Genomic DNA, 22204 nt, shown 5'->3' on the forward strand with positions numbered 1-22204 from the left:
GAAAGGTAGATGAGCTGAGGTATGGGTACAGTCAGACAAAGTTATGGAGGTGAAAAAATATGGGGCGGAATTCTCCGTTGGCCAACACCGAAATCGGGGCGTGCGATCGGGCGAAGAATAGATCCCGATGCCGAAATCGTGGCAAGCGCTCGTTTGACAACGAATGGCGATGCTCCGCCGCCCCGAAAACGGCATCAATGCGATGCACGGCACGCGTAGTTGAAACACTGTTCGCATCTCATTAGTGGACCCACCTGCGATATTGCACCTCCGATGGGTCGAGTTCCCGACAGTGCGGTCCACGTGTGCTCTCACAAATCGTGAACCTGATGTGGTGGCTATTGGGAGACAGAGACACAGAGGGAGAGAGAGAGATAGAGAGAGAGACTGACAGAGACAGAGATAGAGAGAAAGAAAGGACAGAGCGGGTGTATGGACAGTGTCCAACACCGCCATACTTCGCCGACAATCGTGCTGCTGGCAGGCGGGTTTCTGCCAGGGCTGGGGGAGCAGTGGGGAGGGTGGCCAGGAGGTTGGCTGTGCATGCCGCTGATAGCCCGCTATAAACCTGGAGTCCTGGGTTGTATAGGTGACCGCCCCCCCCCCCCCCCCCCCCCCCCCCCCCCCACCCCCCAGGCCCCCCACCGACCCATCAGCTGTATGGGCTCTCCAGCACAACCTGTCCCATCCTTTTGGCTGCAATCAGTTTGTGTGTGTGTGTGTGTGTGTGTGTGCGCGTGCGCGCGTGCGTGCGTGCGTGCATGTGTGTGGGGCGGCGGGGAGGGAGGGGGCGAGATTTATAGTTTAAGCGCGGCTGCAGCTGGTCAGCCCTGCGAGTTTCTATCACGGACCCGGTGATTCCCACACCGTTTTTCATGGGTTTGCTGATGTTCTATGCAGTGCCGGCGCTCGCTCTTCACCGGTAATGGAATCGATTTCAAAAGATGTTTTTGTTTTAAACTGTCTCCTTCAATTCAAGATAAATTGGAGTATTTTCAAAAGAAGGTGTGATTTCCTATGAAATTAGCCTGGAGACAAGCCCATGCGACATGGTTGTCATGGACCATGTTGAAAGTATGGTACAAGGAGGAGAAAGCAGAACTTGCTGCGTACAGACTCACAGATTCTCAGAGTCAGCCAGACAGAGGAATTTGAGGAAAGCTGCTGAAAATAGATGTGTCTATGTGAAGTAGAGATCAAGAACTCTTTTGACAAAGAGTCATCCAGACTTGAAACATTAGCTCCCTTCTCTCTCCATAGATGCGGTCAGACCTGCTGAGATTGTCCAGTATTTTTTTATTTTTGTTTCAGATTCCAGTATCTGCAGCAATTTGCTTTTATTGCCAGAGGGTGCCTTGTTACTTGAAGACCATGTTATTATGTTCAGAAGATTGACTGAAGGGACTTTTTAAAAAAAAGATCATCCTTTGAGGAAGTGACAAAGTTAATTGATGAGGGAAAGGCTGCAGATGTCATATACATGGACTTTAGTAAGGCGTTTGATAAGGTTTCCCATGGCAGGTTGATGGCAAAAGTGAAGTCGTATGGGGTTCAGGGTGTACTAGCTAGATGGATAAAGAACTGGCTGGGCAACAGGAGACAGAGAGTAGTGGTGGAAGGGAGTGTCTCAAAATGGAGAAGGGTGACTAGTGGTGTTCCACAGGGATCCGTGCTCGGACCACTGTTGTTTGTGATCTACATAAATGACCTGGAGGAAGGTATAGGTGGTCTGATTAGCAAGTTTGCAGATGATACTAAGATTGGTGGAGTTGCAGATAGCGAGGAGGACTGTCAGAGAATACAACAAAATATAGACAGATTGGAGAGTTGGGCAGAGAAATGGCAGATGGAGTTCAATCCAGGCAAATGCGAGGTGATGCATTTTGGAAGATCAAATTCAAGAGCAGACTATATGGTCAATGGAAGAGTCCTGGGGAAAATTGATGTACAGAGAGATCTGGGAGTTCAGGTCCATTGTACCCTGAAGGTGGCAACGCAGGTTGATAGAGTGGTCAAGAAGGCATACAGAAAGGCCTTCGACAGAGTCGAATGGAAATACCTCATAGAGGTACTGGAGCGGTTCGGGCTCGGAACAGGGTTCACCGCTTGGGTAAAGCTCCTATACAACGCTCCCATGGCGAGTGTACGAACCAACAATACCAACTCCCAATACTTCCAGCTGCACAGGGGCACCAGACAAGGATGCCCACTGTTCCCGCTGCTGTTCGCACTAGCAATCGAACCACTAGCAATCGCGCTCAGGGCAGCAAAAAATTGGAGGGGGATCCGAAGGGGAGGCAGAGAGCACAGAGTCTCACTCTATGCAGATGATCTGCTCCTCTACATCTCGGACCCACAAAGCAGCATGGACGGAATCATCGCGCTCCTGAAAGAGTTTGGAGCCTTCTCGGGCTACAAACTCAACATGAGCAAAAGAGAGATCTTCCCAGTACACCCGCAAGGGGGGCAGCACTAAAGGGGCTGCCGTTCAAACAAGCCCGACACAAATTCCGCTACTTGGGGATCCAAATAGCCCATGACTGGAAAGGGATCCACAAATGGAACCTCACCAGCCTGACGGAGGAAGTAAAAAAGGATCTGCAAAGATGGAACACACTCCCACTCTCCCTCGTGGGGAGAGTCCAGACGATCAAAATGAACATACTGCCCAGGTTCCTCTTCCTGTTTAGATCCATTCCGATCTACATCCCTAAGGCCTTTTTCAAAGTGCTGGACAAACTTATCATGCCGTTCGTATGGAGGGGGGGGGGGGGGGGGGGGGGGGAAAGAAGGTCCGACAAAAAACAAAATCCAGGGGGGGGGGGCTAGCCCTCCCGAATCTACAATTCTACCACTGGGCGGCAACAGCCGAGCGAGTAAGGGGATGGATCCAGGAGCCAGAAGCCGAGTGGGTGCGTGCGGAGGAGGCCTCCTGCATGAGGACCTCCCTCCAGGCCCTCGCCACGGCAGCACTCCCATCCCCACCCAAAAAACACTCCAGCAGCCCAGTGGTGACAGCCACCCTCTAATCCTGGAACCAACTGCGGCAGCAATTTGGCCTGACCAAAATGTCGGACAAGGCTCCCATCTGCAACAACCATAGGTTCACACCAGCACTGACTGACGCCACCTTCAAAAGGTGGAGGCAGGACGGGGGGACACTGACAGTCAGGGACCTATACACGGACGACAGGATCGCAACACAGGACGAACTGACAGAGAAATTTCGGCTAGCCGGGGGGGAATGAGCTACGGTACCTGCAGCTCAAAAACTTCTTACGAAAGGAGACAAGGACGTACCCTCAACCGCCACGACAGACACTACTGGAAGACCTACTGGACGCAAGTATCCTAGAGAAAGGGAACTTTAGCGACATGTATGACCGACTGGTAGAAAGGGACGACACCGTACTGGACGCAACAAGAATGAAATGGGAGGACGACCTGGGGATTTAGATAGGGTGTGGACTCTGGAGCGAAGCACTGCACAGGGTCAACACCACCTCCACGTGCGCAAGGCTCAGCCTGACGCAACTAAAAGTGGTACATAGAGCCCACTTAACAAGAAACCGTATGAGTAGGTTCTTCCCCGAGGTGGAGGACAGATGTGAACGGTGCCAAAGAGGCCCGGCCAACCATGCCCACGTGTTCTGGTCTTGCCCCAGACTTGTGGAGTACTAGACAGCCTTCTTCGAGGCTATGTCCAAAGTGGTGGGGGTGAGGGTGGAGCCATGCCCGATAGTGGCGGTCTTCGGGGTTTCAGACCAGCCAGATCTATTCCTGGGGAGGAGGGTGGACGCCCTTGCCTTTGCCTCCCTGATCGCCCGCCGTAGAACCTTGTTTGGCTGGCGGTCAGCAGCACCGCCCAGAGCTGCAGACTGGCTGTCCGACCTCTCGGAATCTCTCCAAATGGAAAAAATCAAATTCGCCATCCGAGGGTCAGACGACGGCTTCCACAGAACGTGGGAGCCTTTCATGCAATTGTTCCGGGACCTGTTTGTGGCCAACGAACAAGAGGAAGAATAGTCGGGTGGCCAAGAATCAGGGGAAAATGGACGGGAATCGGGGGAAGGTAGCCGGGGGGGGGGTGGCTACGGGTTCGTTATGGGGGTTTGATGGCAAGCTAAGGCCCAAAACCAAACTGTAAATAAATGCCTATAAACATGTGCCTCGGCCATATTGGGGAATGTAAAATATGTATGCCGGCTAAAGGGGGCGGCCATAGTTATTATGAAGATGCTTACCTGTAAATATACATGTTAATTTTTGGGTGTTTTTTTTTTCTCTAATAATTTGTAATTTGTTGGATATAAAATATGAATACTCAATAAAAACATTTTTTTAAAAAAAGAAGGCATACAGCATGCTTGCCTTCATCGGACGGGGTATTGTGTACAAGAGTAGGCAGGTCATGTTACAGTTGTATAGTAAGAAGTCTTACAACACCAGGTTAAAGTCCAACAGGTTTGTTTCAAACACGAGCTTTCGGAGCACGGCTCCTTCTTCAGGACCTGAAGAAGGAGCCGTGCTCCGAAAGCTCGTGTTTGAAACAAACCTGTTGGACTTTAACCTGGTGTTGTAAGACTTCTTACTGTGCTCACCCCAGTCCAACGCCGGCATCTCCACATCACAGTTGTATAGGACTTTGGTTAGGCCACATTTGGAATACTGCGTGCAGTTCTGGTCACCACATTACCAGAAGAATGTGGATGCTTTGGAGAGGGTGCAGAGGAGGTTCACCAGGATGTTGCCTGGTATGGAGGGTGCTAGCTATGAAGAAAGGTTGAGTAGATTAGGATTGTTTTCGTTGGAAAGACGGAGGTTGAGGAGGGACCTGATTGAGGTATACAAAATTATGAGAGGTATGGACAGGGTAGATAGCAACAAGCTTTTTCCAAGAGTGGGGGTGTCAGTTACAAGGGGTCACGATTTCAAGGTGAGAGGGGGAAAGTTTAAGGGAGATGTGCGTGGAAAGTTTTTTACACAGAGGGTGGTGGGTGCCTGGAACGCTTTACCAGCAGAGGTGGTAGAGGCGGGCACGATAGCATGATTTAAGAGGCATCTAGACAGGTATATGAACGGGCGGCAACAGAGGGAAGTAGACCGTGGAAAATAGGAGACAGGTTTAGATAAAGGATCTGGATCGGCGCAGGCTGGGAGGGCCGAAGGGCCTGTTCCTGTGCTGTAATTTTCTTTGTTCTTTGTTCTACTGGGGTAGGGAGAACAGATCTGTCGAAACCAGGAGCAGCCCGAGATGTTTATAAGGCTCTATTTCTGCTGATTGTAATGTAGAAGTGTCGCTTGGGGCTTTTGGTTGTGCCAAGTTAGTAATGAGAGCACCTTTTCTGTAGTTTACTGTCTTTGGTTGCCTACTAAGTAACATTTAGAGACGTCAGTTTAGTCTGTTTGTTTCAGTAAAAGTTATATGAAATCTTGTTGTGAGATCCTTGGGCCGATCACTGGGAAATTAATCTGTTTTTAAAAGTTTAAGTTCTCTACAGAGATTGTAACAGTAGGAAAGGAGACCAAAGAAATGGTAAAGAACATCTTTAAAGAACAGTAAGAAGTCTTACAACACCAGGTTAAAGTCCAACAGGTTTGTTTCAAACACGACCTTTCGGAGCGCAGCTCCTTCCTCAGGTGAATGGAGAGATATATATACCTCTCCATTCACCTGAGGAAGGAGCTGCGCTCCGAAAGCTAGTGTTTGAAACAAACCTGTTGGACTTTAACCTGGTGTTGTAAGACTTCTTACTGTGCTCACCCCAGTCCAACGCCGGCATCTCCATATCATCTTTAAAGAATAATTTAAAATGCAGTTATCGTCCATCTCTTGAAATCTGATTAAATATAAAAATCACGTTCTCAGTAAGGTACACATGCTTCAATGGAACCAGTCAGAGCTAATCCTACTGATCCTGCCCTGTGCCACCTTATTTGGATTCGCCCAACTCATGCAGCAGTTGGTGCCAGATGGATATGACTTTTAAATTTGCCATGCAGGAGTGTAAGCTTGCAGTGTTTTAAGCTAATTCCTGTTTAGTTAAAATGTGCTAAGTAGCAGCTAATTATATCAAAATGTTAAGATTACCTACTGTGTTTTCATCTTCCTTATTCTTTTGAAATTTAATTCAAAGAAAGATACAGATGGTCATCATCCAAATAAGGAGGGGGGAAACTATTAGGGGACTTATTGTCAGAGCTTGGCAGCGTAAGGGATCCTCTCATGTCTGCAATCCTGTGCACAAGTCCAGCTCTGGGACATTGCTTAATTTTCAAGAAAATCACAGCAGGGGGCTAAGTGAAACATAGCAAAGGAAGAAAAACTTGCATTTATGTTTCACAGAAATTACTTTAAATGCTTTATATACAAAAAAGCAAATTCTATAATAATGTCAGTCCATCATATACCAATGGCCAGATTTCTGCTATTTTGGCTGTCAGATAAATATAGGATTACTCAGCAAAATATGTAATTGCAAATACCCCCATTAAGAGAAACGCATGACGCTTTGCCCTCAATATAGTTATGTCACAACTAGAATGAGATCTAGCCTTTCTATTGGTTCCTGGCCTATTAAAAATATTTTACAGCTCCTTCATGAAAACATTATTAAGTGATACCCCCCCCCCCCCCCCAATTCTAACATGAAGCAAAACTATAGAACATAGAACATAGAACAGTACAGCACAGAACAGGCCCTTCGGCCCTCGATGTTGTGCCGAGCAATGATCACCCTGCTTAAACCCACGTAACCCGTATACCCGTAACCCAACAATCCCCCCATTAACCTTACACTACGGGCAATTTAGCATGGCCAATCCACCTAACCCGCACATCTTTGGACTGTGGGAGGAAACCGGAGCACCCGGAGGAAACCCACGCACACACGGGGAGGACGTGCAGACTCCACACAGACAGTGACCCAGCCGGGAATCGAACCTGGGACCCTGGAGCTGTGAAGCATTGATGCTAGCCACCATGCTACCATGAGGCCCTCACTATCTAGTGAGGTAACTGCCAATTGTCCTTGGTTCCATCTTTGTAAAATATAATGAACACGATATTAACTGGGGTGGGTTCTGAGAGCAAGGAACTCCACAGCAAGAGTATTCTTGATCTTGCAGGTGACCTGCCCGGAAGCTCATCTGATTAACAGAATACTCTAAGAGATGAGTATGGGATTCAGGTCACTGATCCCAGGGTGAGTGTTCCGATGACCAATTCCAGAGGATCCAATTGCTTGAGATTTGGGGGTTTTAGAGACCCACTGTGGGCAGGGAAGGCAAGTATTATGGGCTGAGAGGAGGTACTCCTGTCACTCCTGGCCCACAAGCAGTTGCCTTTTTCGCAAAACAGTTTTGGCCTCACTTTTCCTGCTGGAAAATAGCACGGCCAAGTAGATTAAATGAGACAGTGAGCTTCCTTATAATATCAAGTGAGGAATGTAGTTTTTGGTTGCTTATTTGCTCGAGCTTGCTCTCACAACTACAGTGGGTATGGTGGCAAAGATTATAGAGACACTGGCGAAGTACAAAAATGATTTAAAAGTACCAAAACTGCTACCCTGAACTCAAGAAATTATGAAATATGCTGCTACGTCTGTTCTTTGTACAAGAAGTAATAGTCCATTATACAGGAAAAATGCTTCCAGGTTAATGAGTGTCACTGTGGACAGGAGGAGAAGATGACACCATGAACTGGAAGTGAGGAAATAGGTGTCAGAGTGAACTGGGGAAGAGAAGATTACCAGCATGAGCAGGGAGCAAGAAGTGTAGCTCCACGACGTGCAAAAGGGGATTAAAAAACAATTCATCGTTCAGGTTTAACAGAGAGTGCCAATCCACAACCACAATAGTCCACAGGATTTCCACAAATTTTTTTTTAAAAACATTCCTGCAGCCTTTGCCACAATCTTCCTTTTTTTAAAGTAGCCCAGGTAGCTCAAGTGTTCTGTCATACACATAGGTTTGTTTTATTTATCATAATAAAGAGATTAAGTACTGGTAATTACCTCATTGCTTTGATTACATATTACAGTTAATCATGATAAATGCATGAATTACCTTACTAATTAGCTTAAGCAGAAATACTGAAATATAGATGTTTTGTACAACAATTTGTAATGATATAATACGTTGACAAAAACAAAGTATTTTGTCCAAAATGTATTGCATGGTATTGGGTTCCTTATGTCAGTACTGCCAGACCCACGCCCCCTTAAGTGCCGCCTCCATGCTGATAAATGAGTGTCCATGATAATACTACTAAGCATAACATCCCTGTTCTTATAAACCTCTGACTCAATGTGACCACCCCCACAGAAGGTCTGTTTATGCATAAAATTATACAGCACAAAAGAAAATAATACGTCCAATCGTGTCTGTAGCGTCTATGAAAGAGCTTCCCAATTAGTCCCATTCCCCTGCTCTTTGCTCATAGACCTGCAAATTTTTCCTTTTCAAGTACGAGTTAAATGCCAAGAACATAGATGGCTGGTTGACGGAGTTAAATTTAATACATTTAGCTGAGTAGTTGTATAATACAACACAGCAATGTTATTATATTAATGTTGATTCTGTTAATGGATTCTGCTTTTCTTTCTAACCACTGGTGCTGTCTTGCCCTCTATTGACTATTCAATGTAACAACAATATTCCTGGACAATAGGCCTTCTGCAGAAAGAAGAAAGGTCTTGGGGGAAATGGGTGGAAAATCAAAATTACTCAGTGAAAAGCAAAATCTCACACTGGATAAAAAAAAGTAGAGCATGATGGTGTTGAAATCTGTGGGTCCTGGAACAGGAAATAGTGCAAGTTATTTTACACTTGTAATACCCAAACTGCGTTCCACCTCTGGGCTGCATCACTGTAAGAAGGATCCTTTGTAATAATAATAATCTTTCTTGTCACAAGTAGGCTTAGACTACAATTAAGTTACTGTGAAAAGCTCCTAGTCGCCACATTCCGGCGCCTGTTTGGGTACACAGAGGAAGAATTCAGAATGTGCAAATTACCTAACAGGTAATTTTCGTGACTTGTGGGAGGAAACTGGAGCACCCGGAGGAAACCCAAGTAGACTCTGCACAGACAATGCCCCAAGCCGGGAATCGATCCTGGGACCCTGGCGCTGTGAAGAAACAGTGCCAACCACTGTGCTACCATGTCACCCATAAGAACAGCAAAAAGCCAAAAGGACCCACTCTCAGCATTTAACAAATGGTCACTTATTAGCATCGCTGAATCCCCCAATCAACATCCTGGGGGTTACCATTGATCAGAAAATGAACTGGACTAGCCATTTTAATACTATGGCTACCAGAGCAGGTCAAAGGCTAGTGTGATGGAGTTTGAATCATTAAATGGTTTCAAGAAGGAGATTGACATAGTTCTGATTTTTAAAAACGGGTTAACGGGATGCGGGTGACAGGTAGGGAGGTCAATCTGAGACCAGGAAGAGATCAGCCATGATCTGATTAAATGGCGGGGCAGGCTCGAAGGGTTGATTTGCCTACTTCTGCTCCTAATTCCTATGTTCATATGCCCTGTGGTTATGAAAGTTTCTTGCTTATAGTTTGTATTTAATGTGTGTCGGAGATGACAATTACTATCTGATATATCACAAACCTGGCGCATAGATATCATTCAACTCTAAATTATGCATTCATTTCTAAAATTGTAATTTTTAAAAACATTTTTTATGGAATATGGCCGTTGGTTAGTCCAGCATTTATTCCCCATCCCTAGTTGCCCTGCAGAAGGTGGTAGTAAGTTGCCTCTTGAACAGCCGCAGTCCCTGAGGTGTAGGTAGCCCACAGTGCTGTCAGGGATGGAATTCCAGGATTTTGCCCCAACGACAGTGAAGGAATGGCGATTTATTTCCAAGTCAGGGTGGTGGGTGACTTGGAGGGGATCCTCCAGGTGGCGGAGTTCCCGGAGTATTGCTGTTCTTGACCTTCTAGATGATAGTGGGTTTGGAAGATGCTGCCTAAGGAACCTTGGCGAGTTACTGCAGGGAATCTTGTTGATGGTGTACAAGGCTGCCACTGTTCGTCGGTGGTGGAGTGTTTGAATGTTTGTGGAAGGAGGAGCAATCAAGCGGGCTGCTTTGTCCTGGATGGTGTCAAGTTTTTTGAGTGTTGTTGGAGTTACACTCATCCAGGCAAGTGGAGAGTATTACAGCTCAAAGGCTCCTGACAATGTACCATTACACTCCTGACTTGTGCCTTGTAAATGGTGGAGAGGCTTTTTTTGGGGGGGGGGGGGGGGGGGGGGGGGGGTGTCAGAAGGTGCATTACTCGCCGTAGGATTCCTAGCCTTTGACCTGCCCTGGTAGCCACAGTATTAATGTACTGAGAATGGAGCACAAACAAATTAATAAAGAAAGACATTAAAAAGGTATCAAACATTTCTGGCCTGCAAAAGTTTGATGTGATTTAACAAAAAATGGGAATTAATTTGAAATGTTTTCAAGCATATCCTGCTGTGTGCATAAGACAGGGCGAGGCTATACATGAGACAGGGCTGGGCTATACATGAGGCGGGGCTGGGCTATACATGAGACGGGGCTGGGCTATACATGAGGCGGGGCTGGGCTATACATGAGATGGGGCTGGGCTACACACGAGACAGGGCTGGGCAAGACACGAGACAGGGCTGGGCAAGACACGAGACAGGGCTGGGCAAGACACGAGACAGGGCTGGGCAAGACACGAGACAGGGCTGGGCAAGACACGAGACAGGGCTGGGCAAGACACGAGACAGGGCTGGGCAAGACACGAGACAGGGCTGGGCTATACACGAGACAGGGCTGGGCTATACACGAGACAGGGCTGGGCTATACACGAGACAGGGCTGGGCTATACACGAGACAGGGCTGGGCTATACACGAGACAGGGCTGGGCTATACACGAGACAGGGCTGGGCAAGACACAAGACACGAGACAGGGCTGTGCTATACATGAGACAGGGCTGGGCTATACACGAGACAGGGCTGGGCTATACACGAGACAGGGCTGGGCTATACACGAGACAGAGCTGGGCTATACACGAGACAGGGCTGGGCTATACACGAGACAGGGCTGGGCTATACACGAGACAGGGCTGGGCTATACACGAGACAGGGCTGGGCTATACACGAGACAGGGCTGGGCTATACACGAGACAGGGCTGGGCTATACACGAGACAGGGCTGGGCTATACACGAGACAGGGCTGGGCTATACATGAGATAGGGCTGGGCTATACATGAGACTGGGCTGGGCTATATATGAGACACGGCTGGACGAGACAGGGCTGGGCTATACATGAGACAGGGCTACACTATACCTGAGACAGGGCTGGGCTAGAAATGAGACAGTGCTGGGCAAGACACGAGACAGGGCTGGGCTAGAAATGAGACAGGGCTGGGCTATACATGAGACAGGACTACACTATACCTGAGACAGGGTTGGGCTAGAAATGAGACACAGCTGGGCTAGACATGAGACAGGACTACACTATACCTGAGACAGGGCTGGGCTAGAAATGAGACACAGTTGGGCTATACATGAGACAGGACTACACTATACCTGAGACAGGGCTGGGCTAGAAATGAGACAGGGCTACACTATACCTGAGACAGGGCTAGGATATACTGTTTTCCAATTTAAATGGGACAGAGTTAGGATGTACTATTTATTATTTTAAATTAGGTGAACAACTAAAATTCTATCATCTTCAAAAGGATTGTGTTACACAGTTTTACATAAATATGGTGGTAATGATAATGTAGTAAATCAACTACATTTGCACATTCACAGAGATGCAAAAGGCTCCATAGCATTAACTTCATAGAGCTCCAACAATATTTATCCCTCAATTATCAGCAAAGCAGATAAACTAATTAATTATCTCATTGTTGTTTGTGGGACCTTGTTACACACAGATTGGCTGCTGGATTTGCCTACAAAACAATGCCTACTCTTCAAACTGTTTCAGTGCTTTGAGACGTCCTGAGCATATTAAAAGTGTTATTTAAATATAAGCTTGTTCTTTCTTTATAATCTGTTTTGACAAAGTGAGTTCAAATTACCATCAATTAGAGGGTGTTGTACACCAGATATTAATCCTTGGTTACCAGCTAGTAAATGTTCAATACTGGTTACTGAATAATATTGTTAATTCTGTAAAAAAACATGTGCATTTTGCAATGATCCGTACTCTGATTCGTGGAACTTTATTGCTCTTTGCATATATAAGCAAGTGTTGATTAACTCAAGTGCTTTGTACAATGAATTGAACTTATAAATTCCAATCACATTTTGAAGTACATGTGATTTATACATAACGCCAAACATTTCAGGCTCACAAAAGGTGTGTTTCGTGTCATTGCCTATTATGAATGGTGTACTTGAGGGTTTTGTGCAACTGTTGGAGTAGGACAGAAAGGACTGAAAATTGTACTTGTATTGTTGTGGCAAAATGAGGGTGTAGTTGGTTACTCCAAAGAGAATTAATTTTCTTACTACCATGTGGAGTAAAAAATTTATATCAGTAAAATATAGCCAAGACTTAAATCTAACCTAGTTTCCTTGTTTTTCAGTAGATTGTTGAACACATTAACTGTGAAAAGCATAGACTTGGAACCATTTAGTACTGTACAGCAGCAATGGCGACGTGAAGAAAACATTTTTCATGCAGCGAGTGTTCAGGATCAGGAATGCACGGCCTGAGAATATAGTGGAGGAAAGCTCAATCGAGGCATTCAAGAAATCAATATCTAAAAATGCTGGAACATGACATATTAGTCATAGTTGCTATCAGTTTGTGCTCAGTGTAGATGGATCATTTCTTTTTCCCCAAACCCTCTTCACTCAAGTGTCTCCCAAATCAGCACTTCTTTTTTTTTTAAATTTAGATTAGCCAATTATTTTTTCCAATTAAGGGGCAATTTAGCGTGGCCAATACACCTACTCTGCACATTTTTGGGTTGTGGGGGCGAAACCCACGCAGACACGGGGAGAACGTGCAAACTCCACACGGACAGTAACCCAGAGCCGGGATCGAACCTGGGACCTCAGCGCCGTGAGGCGGTTGTGCTAACCACTAGGCCACCGTGCTGCCCTCAAATCAGCATTTCTGACTGTGCTGACAGTAGCTTCAGAAAATAGTGACTTGCCTCTTCAACACATTGCAGTAACATAGAACATAGAATGCAGGAGGCGGCCATTCGACTCATTGAGCCTGCACCGACCCACTTAAGCCCTCACTTCCACCCAATCCCCGTAACCCAATAAACCCTCCCAATCCTTTTGGTCACAAAGGGCAATTTATCATGGCCAATCCACCTAACCTGCACGTCTTTGGACTGTGGGAGGAAACCGGAGCACCCAGAGGAAACCCACGTAGACACGGGGAGAACGTGCAGACTCCGCACAGACAGTGACCCAGCAGGGAATCAAACCTGGGACCCTGGTGCTGTGAAGCCACAGTGCTATCCACTTGTGCTACCATGCTGCGTTGAAAGTCAGTGTTTTTCAACGTTTTTCCCTGGGACCCAATTTTGCCAACTGGCTGACCTTCAGGAACCATGCCGACGACCTTCGCAACACACACCGCGTTCGCTTACCTTTAATGCGAAAGGGGAACCTGCTTGGTCCTCACAGTTTAACTCAAATAAGGTTCAAAGAAGGAGAGGGCAATGCGCATATCAGGTGCAAATTTCAGCCAGTTCCTTTGTGCCGTCTTCATTACTGTGAAAATGGAAAATCCAACCTCGCACATGTAGATCATCCTGACAGGCAATGGCAACAAAATGCTTGTTTTCCTTATCAACATATACCCCTGGAAGATGCTACTCCAAAATGCTGACAGCCTCGTGTGCCTTTGGCGTGTTTTTAATGTGGTATCACAGGTCAGGTACAGAAGCATTGTCTTTTTATTTGGACTCAGCTCCAAGTTAACAACTGACTGTGATCTCAATCTCAAAAGAAATTTTTCATACACCACTTCTCTTTCAAAATCTTAAACTTCTCTCATTTGCTAGTATTTCTTTCCATACAAGACAAATGGGATTTGTATCTTTATTTGCACTAGCACAACTGATAAAACCATAGCTCAAGAAATCATCTTTATACTGGAGTCAAGTTCAATATTTGTAGACTGTTAACCAGAGGCTCTGTAGCTCTGTACAGAGCTGACACTAGCACTGCTCTGCCCTCGACTCTCCTTAGCAGCTCTCTCCAACAGATTCTGTTGTCAGATCCTGTCAAGTAGGTACACTATTTGTGTCACTGCCCATCTCTTACACCTAAATCGTCACAGTCCTCTTGCCTTGCTTGCCAGCAGCCAGAAAATGGAAGCAGCATTCTCCATTATTTGGCACCAAAAGCACATACAGGAGGTTTGACGTTAGATGTATGTGCAGGATGTTGACCTGCTGTTGCTTCTGACTGGAAGACTGCACACAGCTTTATTGCTTTTCATTTAAAAGGCGGCGGCAGCTACCATTCTCAATTTAAAAGCCAGTAGCGGCCGTTGGGCGCTTCTCCCGCAATCGGGACCATCATGAGAATGACACAGCCAATCACTCCGTGACCCTCCCCACCCCCATTTTGAAAAACTCCAGCTGGCCCAAAATCAGCTGATTCAACTAAATGGACTGGGAAATATTCAGAATTGTAAACATTCTTCATTGAAATGTTATCAAAATGGGTGATGGGAAATTGAAAAAGAAACTTGAGACAAAGCTGAGGAACTTCATTGGTATCATTAAATTTTGGAACTCCCTTGTTATGCTTCCGGGAAAGAGGCGAGTTGAAATACTGTGGCCTGGATATTAAAAGGGCCAGGTTAAGTAGACAGTGCAAAAAAGTTTCAAACAGATCAGTTTGGGTCACTGGATCAGTTAGGTCCGATTCCCAAACTGGGACAGCGGAGGGAGGGGGGTTATTTTTAAAAATTTGTTCATGGGACGTGGGCATTGCTGGATGGCCACTATTTACTATACATCCCGAATGGCCCTTGGGATGGTTGCGACGAGCTGCATTCTTGCCACAGTCCATGTGATGCAGGTACACCCACAGTGCTGTTAGGAAGAGTGCTCCAGGATTTTGACTGAACAACAGTGAAGGAACGGCGATATAGTTCCAAGTCACGAAGGTGTTTGGCTTGGAGGGGAACTTGCAAGTGATTGTGTTCCCATGCCTCTACTGCCTTTGTTCTTCTAGGTGATAGAAGTTGTGGGTTTGAAAGGTGTTGCCAAAGGAGCCTTGGTGAATTGCTGCAGTGTAATCTTGTAGATGGTACATACTGCTGCCACTCTGCATCGGTGGTGGAGGGAGTGGGTCATCAACAACAACATGAAGACAAAGATGGAAGATTTGGAGAACCAGTCAAGACAAAATAATCTTCAGATTAGGGGACTACGGGAGGGGATAGAAGGCAACAGAATGCTTTGATAGAATGTTTGTGAAGCTATTGGGTGATGAAGAAGAGGTTACCCCTTTCGAGTGATACAGGGCTCACCGATCACTTCATCCGAAATCACAGGCAAACCAACCACCAAGTGCAGTGATGGTTTGCTTCAGCAGATATCAATCTAAGGAACGAATCTTGCAATGGGCGAAGCTGAAATGTGAGAGGTAAGATGAGAAGACAATGCCATTCGTATCTATCAAGATGTGACAACTGAGTTAGCGAAAAAATGTATGGCTTTCAACAAGGTGAAAGCGGCACTCAATAAAAAGGGTACATGATTCGGAATGGTCTGTCCAGTGAGGTTATGTATGAGTAACATGCATCTCCAAGAACCTTTTTTTGATTCTGCAGAGGCGTTCGTAAGGGCAGACGGCCTGGGTCTGGATTAAATCTTGCATTGAGGCTTTGACATTATTGTTAAATTGCATCGTTTGATGTCACGTTCTGTTATAATTACCTCCATTTTACACGGTTTTGATGTTTATTGTTAATATATTTAACTATTTATATTATATTAAGATTGTTTATAAATGTTTAGGAAAGAACTGGAGGTAAAGAATTTATATGTTTAAGAGGGGAGAAAAAGGAAAAAAGAAAAAACATATATAATATCTGCGGAAAAAGATAAATAAAAAGTATTTTGGAAGAAGAAGGAAGTAGGGGAGAAGTGCAACATAAATTCCCTTACGTTTGAGGCATTAATGCAGAGGGCTTTGACAGGAGCCCCCTCGCTAGTAAAGTGGGGCTGGCTATGAACGAAAGTGTGGTGGGGCGAGTGGCTGCGGCAGGTCGAACCTGCTAAAACAGGATTTGGCAAGCCGACAAGATGTGAATGAATCAGGAATAAGAGTAAAGATAAGGAATGTTGTTTCAAGAGTAAATGTCTGGGGGATTTATGGGGTTGGGTGGGGGTGGGGGGGGGGGGGGTGGTAGGGAAAGCTAGCTGATGGAATTATGTAATAAGGGCCAGGCTCACCCGGTGGGTGAGACCAAAGGTTAGAAAAATTAGGTGAGGAATTGGAAATACTGGCGAGGGGACGAATATACCCCTCGGAAGGGCGATGGTCGAGTCTGCACCGACCCACTTAAGGCCTCACTTCCACCCTATCCCCGCAACCCAATAACCCCTCCTAACCTTTTTGGACACTAAGGGCAATTTATCATTGCCAATCCACATATCCCTCGCGTCTTTGGACTGTGGGAGGAAACCGGAGCACCCGGAGGAAACACACACAGACACGGGGCGAACGTGCAGACTACGCACAGACAGTGACCCAGCGGGGAATCAAACCTGGGACCCTGGCGCTGTGAAGCCACAGTACTAACCACTTGTGCTGCCGTGCTGCCTGAGTTTTCTCCCACAAGTTCCGAAAGATGTGCTTGTTAGGTGGATTGGACATTCTGAATTCTACCTCTGTGCACCCGAATAGGCATTGGCGTGTGGTGACTAGGGGCTTTTCACAGTAACTTAATTACAGTGTGAATGTAAGCCTACTTGTGACACTAATAAAGATGATTATTATAAATGAGTCTCCTGTAGCAGCACCATGTTGGCTTTCAAACTCTTCAGATGTGAGATGACTCTTGTGCTCTTCACTGGATCTCCCAGTCCCCTTATATTCCAAGACATAAATCGGATTGGGGGTTTCTCACCTCCCCTCTCTACCCGCTCAACCGCCCCCCTGGTCCGTAACCGTCCTGGTCTCTGTAAATCTCGCCCCGTATGGCTACTCCCCTAGCCCTCGCCCCGTAGCATGAATGTTACGTCTGCCCCATCCAGCCCTTCCTTATCAGCAGTCAGTCCTTCTCCCTACTATGTCAGCCTTCAGGCTTCTCACGTGGGTGAAGACTCTGGGGGCGCGATTCTCCGCCCCCCACACCGGGTGGGAGAATAGCGGAAGGGCCTCCCGACATTTTTCACGCCCTCCCGCTATTCTCCCTCCCCCAGACCCGACCCACGCCACGAATCGCCGCTCGCCGTTTTTTACGGCAAGCGGCGATTCACCGAGGCTGATGGGCCGAGCGGCCGGCCCTTCGCGCCCGTTTCACCACGGCAGCAAACACACCTGCTCGCTGCAGTCGTGAAATGGGCGCCAGATGCCCGTTTGGGGCATCTAGAGGCCCGATTGGCACGGGAGCACCACGACGGTGCTCGGGAGGAGACAGGCCCGCGATCGGTGCCCACCGATCGTCGGGCCGGCGTCCAAAACAGACGCACTCTTTCCCCTCTGCCGCCTGGCAAGATCAAGCCGCCACGTCTTGCCGGGCGGCTGAGAAAGACGCCAACTGCGCATGCGCGGGTTGGCGTTGTCCAACCTGCACATGCGCGGCTGACGTCATCGGCCGCGTCAGCCGCCGTGACGCTTGACGTGCGGCCTTGACGACCGTCATCAAGGCTGCGCCGCCATGACGCACGGGGCCACACTCCTAGCCCCGCCCGGGGGGAGGGGGGGGGGATAGAATCGGCCCCGGAAGTGGCTGTGAAGGCTGCCGTGGGTCACGGCCTGTCCCACGGCAGCCTTTACGATTCTCCGCATTTGCAGAGAATCTCGCCCTGGATCTTTTCACCGGGCCATTAAGTTCCCTTACATTCCAGGTAACTGCCCTAGTGGGAGGGGTTTCTGCCCCCCCCCCACCCCCGAGTCCTGCGGGATCAACCATACTTATATGGTGGACGCGCCCCTGCACCCGGGGTTTCCCTTTGTTCGGGGGCCGTCCAAAATGGCTGTGGTCGCCACTCTCACCATGAGGTCAGGTGCCTGCGCCCCAGGGTTTCCCTTTGCACAGGGGGCAACCAACACGGCCTCCAACTATGTGTATGCCACATTGGGTGCACAACTGCACTCCAGGGTTTCCCTTTGCCCAGAGGCCTTCCTGAGTGGCTGCTTGCGGCGTTATCTTGATTCCTCGCCCTGCTCCAAACCTACCGAGGCCTGTGTCTGTCTTGCGGCCTTGCCTTTCATGACTTTTTGTTCCCTTTCTGTTCTTCACGTAACCCCCGACTCCGTTCCCCCTTTCTCTAACCCCCCCAATCCCCCTTCTCTCTGTCCCCCCCCTTTGTGTTCTCCCCCCTTCTGTCCTGTCCCCAACCCGCCCCCTTTTGGCCAGGCGCTCCCTCTCCCCTGAGAGGTGCACGGCAGCCTCCCTGACTGCCCTCCTCGCCAGTATGGTGGCTCTCCTCCCAGTGCTGTTCTTTTTTTTTATAAATGTTTTTTATTGGGTTTTTGAACAAAGTACATTTACCGTTATGTACACAGAATAAGATACATATACATATATAGAAGAGAAGAGCACACACAAACATACCAAAAAATATATAAATAAATAACTGGCAGGGAATTATGCACCAACTCAACAGGAGCAACTCTGTGCAATTGGCAATATTATTTTTAACACATAAGTAGGCATCTGTTTGTATGTGTGTGTATGTGGAGTGGGGGGGGGACTGGGGAGGTAGATATACATTTAGGTGTCGGAGGAACAATTACAGAGGGCAATACACAAATGGGTCTGGTGTTGGTGTTGTCACTTGCTTCTGCCGGATGGATTTCGCTGCCTTTGTCGTCTCGCGGGCAATTCATTTTTAGGTGCTCCTGGCATTGCTGTCCTGTTGAAAGTTCATTTATGCAGGATTGGAATCCCCTGTCTGGACTTTATGAAATAAGAAAATCCCCCACACAAGTACTGTAAATAAAAAATCAAACCTCAACACAAAGTGCACAGAGGGATTAACTTCAAACACTCCAATTTGCAGAAGTGCTACTATTAAAGGATCGGAAATGGGGATATTATCACAACAGTGGCACAAGACAACTGCCATCAGATAACCCAGTCAAGAAGCTGAGGAGGCTATTGTTAACAGCAAACGGACAATAGACATCACACAACTGCTTTATGGCAGTTAACGAAGGCAGAGACTCCAACATGCATATCTCCTCAAAGGAATCCATTGTTTTTAGTTATGGAAATAGCATCAGCACTGAGTGAGTTTGTCTGGATAAGAGCTTGTAATATACTAAAAAGATTGAAGGTGCAAAGCACTGACAGCTGGATGGTTTCAGGAAATGTGTTTATGATATTCTGATAAGAATCATCATAAAAAGGATAAGATCGAAGGATCTGGAACAGTCACCCTGGCCTGAAGTTCACGCCTGAAGAGCCAACCACATGGGGGGGACAGCAAGCTAGCAGCCAAATTCCAAGGGTATTGGGGCTGAGGTTTTGAAGTAACTTAAGGGCAACAGCCAATTCCAGAAAGGTCTGGGGCAGAAACTTGGGGTTTTACCTGTTGCTTTTTAAGTAGAGGCTTTCTAATAAGTCGTGTTGACATTGTGCTTAAGTGGAAGTAGAGGGTAAATTGTGGAAGGATTCAAATCAGACTGACCAATTAAGTGTTGCATAGTTTTACACTAGTTTAGAGCTCTCTATTAGGGTGTTACAAGTCTTTTTTTAAGTAAACTACAAGTTTGTGGTTGTGCCAATTCGCATGTCTGTGTAATTCTGTCCTTTATAAAATCCTAAAGTCAAGAACTATCTGTTAGGGGACACAGGACCTACATTTATACCGTATCAACAGTATTATCCTCAACAACCCTCTTTGTTAACTCATCAATAAAATGCATAGGAGCAAAACAGAGTCCAACTACACAAAATATTAGATTCCTATATTTTTATTAAAAGCTAGCAGGCATGTACAAAAAAACAATCAAAAAGGGTAATGGAATGTTGGACTACACCCCAAGCAGACAAGAATACAATGGGGAGGAATTTATCAATCCTTGTATCAATCCTTGCTCAGACCCTTTCATGGGGTACTGCATTTAGTTTTGGATGCTGTACCTCAGTCTATGGAAAAGGTGCAATGTAGGTTCCACAGAATGATACCAAGGCCTCAGGGGTTAAATTAGGAGGGCAGATTGCATAAATGTGGTATTTATTCCTTTGAGTTTAGAAGGTTGAAAAGTAATACAATCTAAGAATTTAAAACGATTGAGGAATTTAGTAACATATATACAAAGAAACTGCTTCCTCTGATGGAGAGTCCAGACAAAGGAACTTATAATTCAAACTAGAGTTAGGACATTCAGGAATAAAATTAAAGTTCTTTCTTTTTCAGGCTGTTAGATATTTGTTATGTATGGGTATTAAGGAATATGGAGAAAAGGTAAATGGCGTTTGAGATGCCAACCAGCTATGATTTGTGGTGGGGGTGGTCTTGAGTGGCTCAAAAACCTGTTCCTGTTCATAAATGGTATTAAAATAAAATAGAATCAAGGTTGACAACTCACCAAAAGAATAGAAATATTTGAAGTCCAAATGCAGTTTCAATTCCAGTAACTTCATTTTCAAAATTTAAGTCATTCACAAAATCTTTTCTTCCTCCATTTCCCACCATTGCTCCCTCCCCCCTTCCACCTCCCCATACCAGCCTCCCCGAACAGGCGCCGGAATGTGGCTACTAGGGGCTTTTCATTTGAAGCCTACTTGTGACAATAAGCGATTTTCATTTCATTTTTTCACCTCTCCAAAGGTTTGGGATATTTATTGAGTACCTTTCACAAGTGGCCATCCTTAATGCATGAATAGCGACAATGTCCTTTCAAAGAGTTTTAGAGCCCAACCTAATCCTCTCCATAGACATATATTGCGAACAGGTGTTCCAATAATCTCAGCTGATTGTCTCCTCTGCAACCCAAGAGATTCATGCCAATTGTAGTACCCTGACCACCACCTTGGCCGAGTTCAGCTAACTCAACATATAATGGGATAAAAAGTTGGAACATTCCTTGTCTGTGTGGGTCAGATATTCGCTAGCACTGATCAATCAGATAAATCTGGATCATTTAACCACTTGGGTAAAAAGAAATGACGGCATGCTGAACAATTAAGTACAAAACTCGTTTGGTACCTGTCATTGGGTCAAATAGTTGGTTTGCTTCCAGGTCTGTGAATGTGTTGAAACAGGTGGGACATTTAAAAGAGGCTCTGTTGGTGGAATCCCGTTCATCGGTTTCAATCCTTCGCCTCATGTGGTCTAGTTTGTACTTCACCACGTTCACCAGAAGGCGGTAGTTTATGAAGTAATAATTGTGTCTAGTAGTCTTTCCATCAGGAGCAGTTTCAACTCGCATTCTACTTTTAATAAATTTGTCATTTTTCAGTGTATTCAAAACCGCTCGCAGTTGTTTGCGGTCGAATTTCAGTAGCTCCAACATGTCCTCCTCTTTGACACAGGGGTTTCTAATAAGAATGTCCAGGGCCAGTGCATGTTCCAACCCATAAAATCCTCTTACAACATATTTGGCAAGACGTTTCAAAGCTGCAGGCACTTCAGTCACAACATCTGGATCAGTCATCTTTGACCTTTGGATTTATAAAAGAAAATTCATTCAAAATTAGAAACTCACACGACGGGAATACACATACAAACACAGACACCATTACTCTGACGCAAATTGTATATGGACAATAAATTTAACCAAGCTATACTGTCAGATTGTTAAGTACACTGTTAAGGCAAGATAATCTCTTGGTTTACATTTCTGCTGTCAGAAGTAGTCATCTACAATGATAATCTAATTTTTTAAAATTGCACTTTATTTTGTAGCTGTCAGTATGTTTGCTGTCAACAGGACCAAGTGTGGCCCCATGGTGAAGGGAATGCACCTTTGATAATAGAAACAAATAACTAAGAAAATGAGTTATCCTATAAAACCATTAGATGCCACAACTAGTTTTGAATACTC

General features: G+C 46.1%; 1 protein-coding gene across 3 annotated transcripts in view; it reads right to left on the minus strand.

The window, feature by feature from the left end:
- Positions 1–22204, minus strand: part of gtf2e1 (general transcription factor IIE, polypeptide 1, alpha) — a 79346-nt gene that overhangs the window by 38919 nt on the left and 18223 nt on the right. For all 3 annotated transcript variants that reach the window (XM_038801942.1, XM_038801941.1, XM_038801943.1), the window contains one exon: positions 21367–21821. In XM_038801942.1, coding sequence (XP_038657870.1) covers positions 21367–21814 — 448 coding nt within the window. In that variant the 5' untranslated portion in view covers positions 21815–21821. The remainder of the gene's footprint in view (positions 1–21366; positions 21822–22204) is intronic.

The sequence above is a fragment of the Scyliorhinus canicula genome, chromosome 7 (assembly GCF_902713615.1).
Source record: "Scyliorhinus canicula chromosome 7, sScyCan1.1, whole genome shotgun sequence".
Taxonomy (NCBI): domain Eukaryota; kingdom Metazoa; phylum Chordata; class Chondrichthyes; order Carcharhiniformes; family Scyliorhinidae; genus Scyliorhinus; species Scyliorhinus canicula.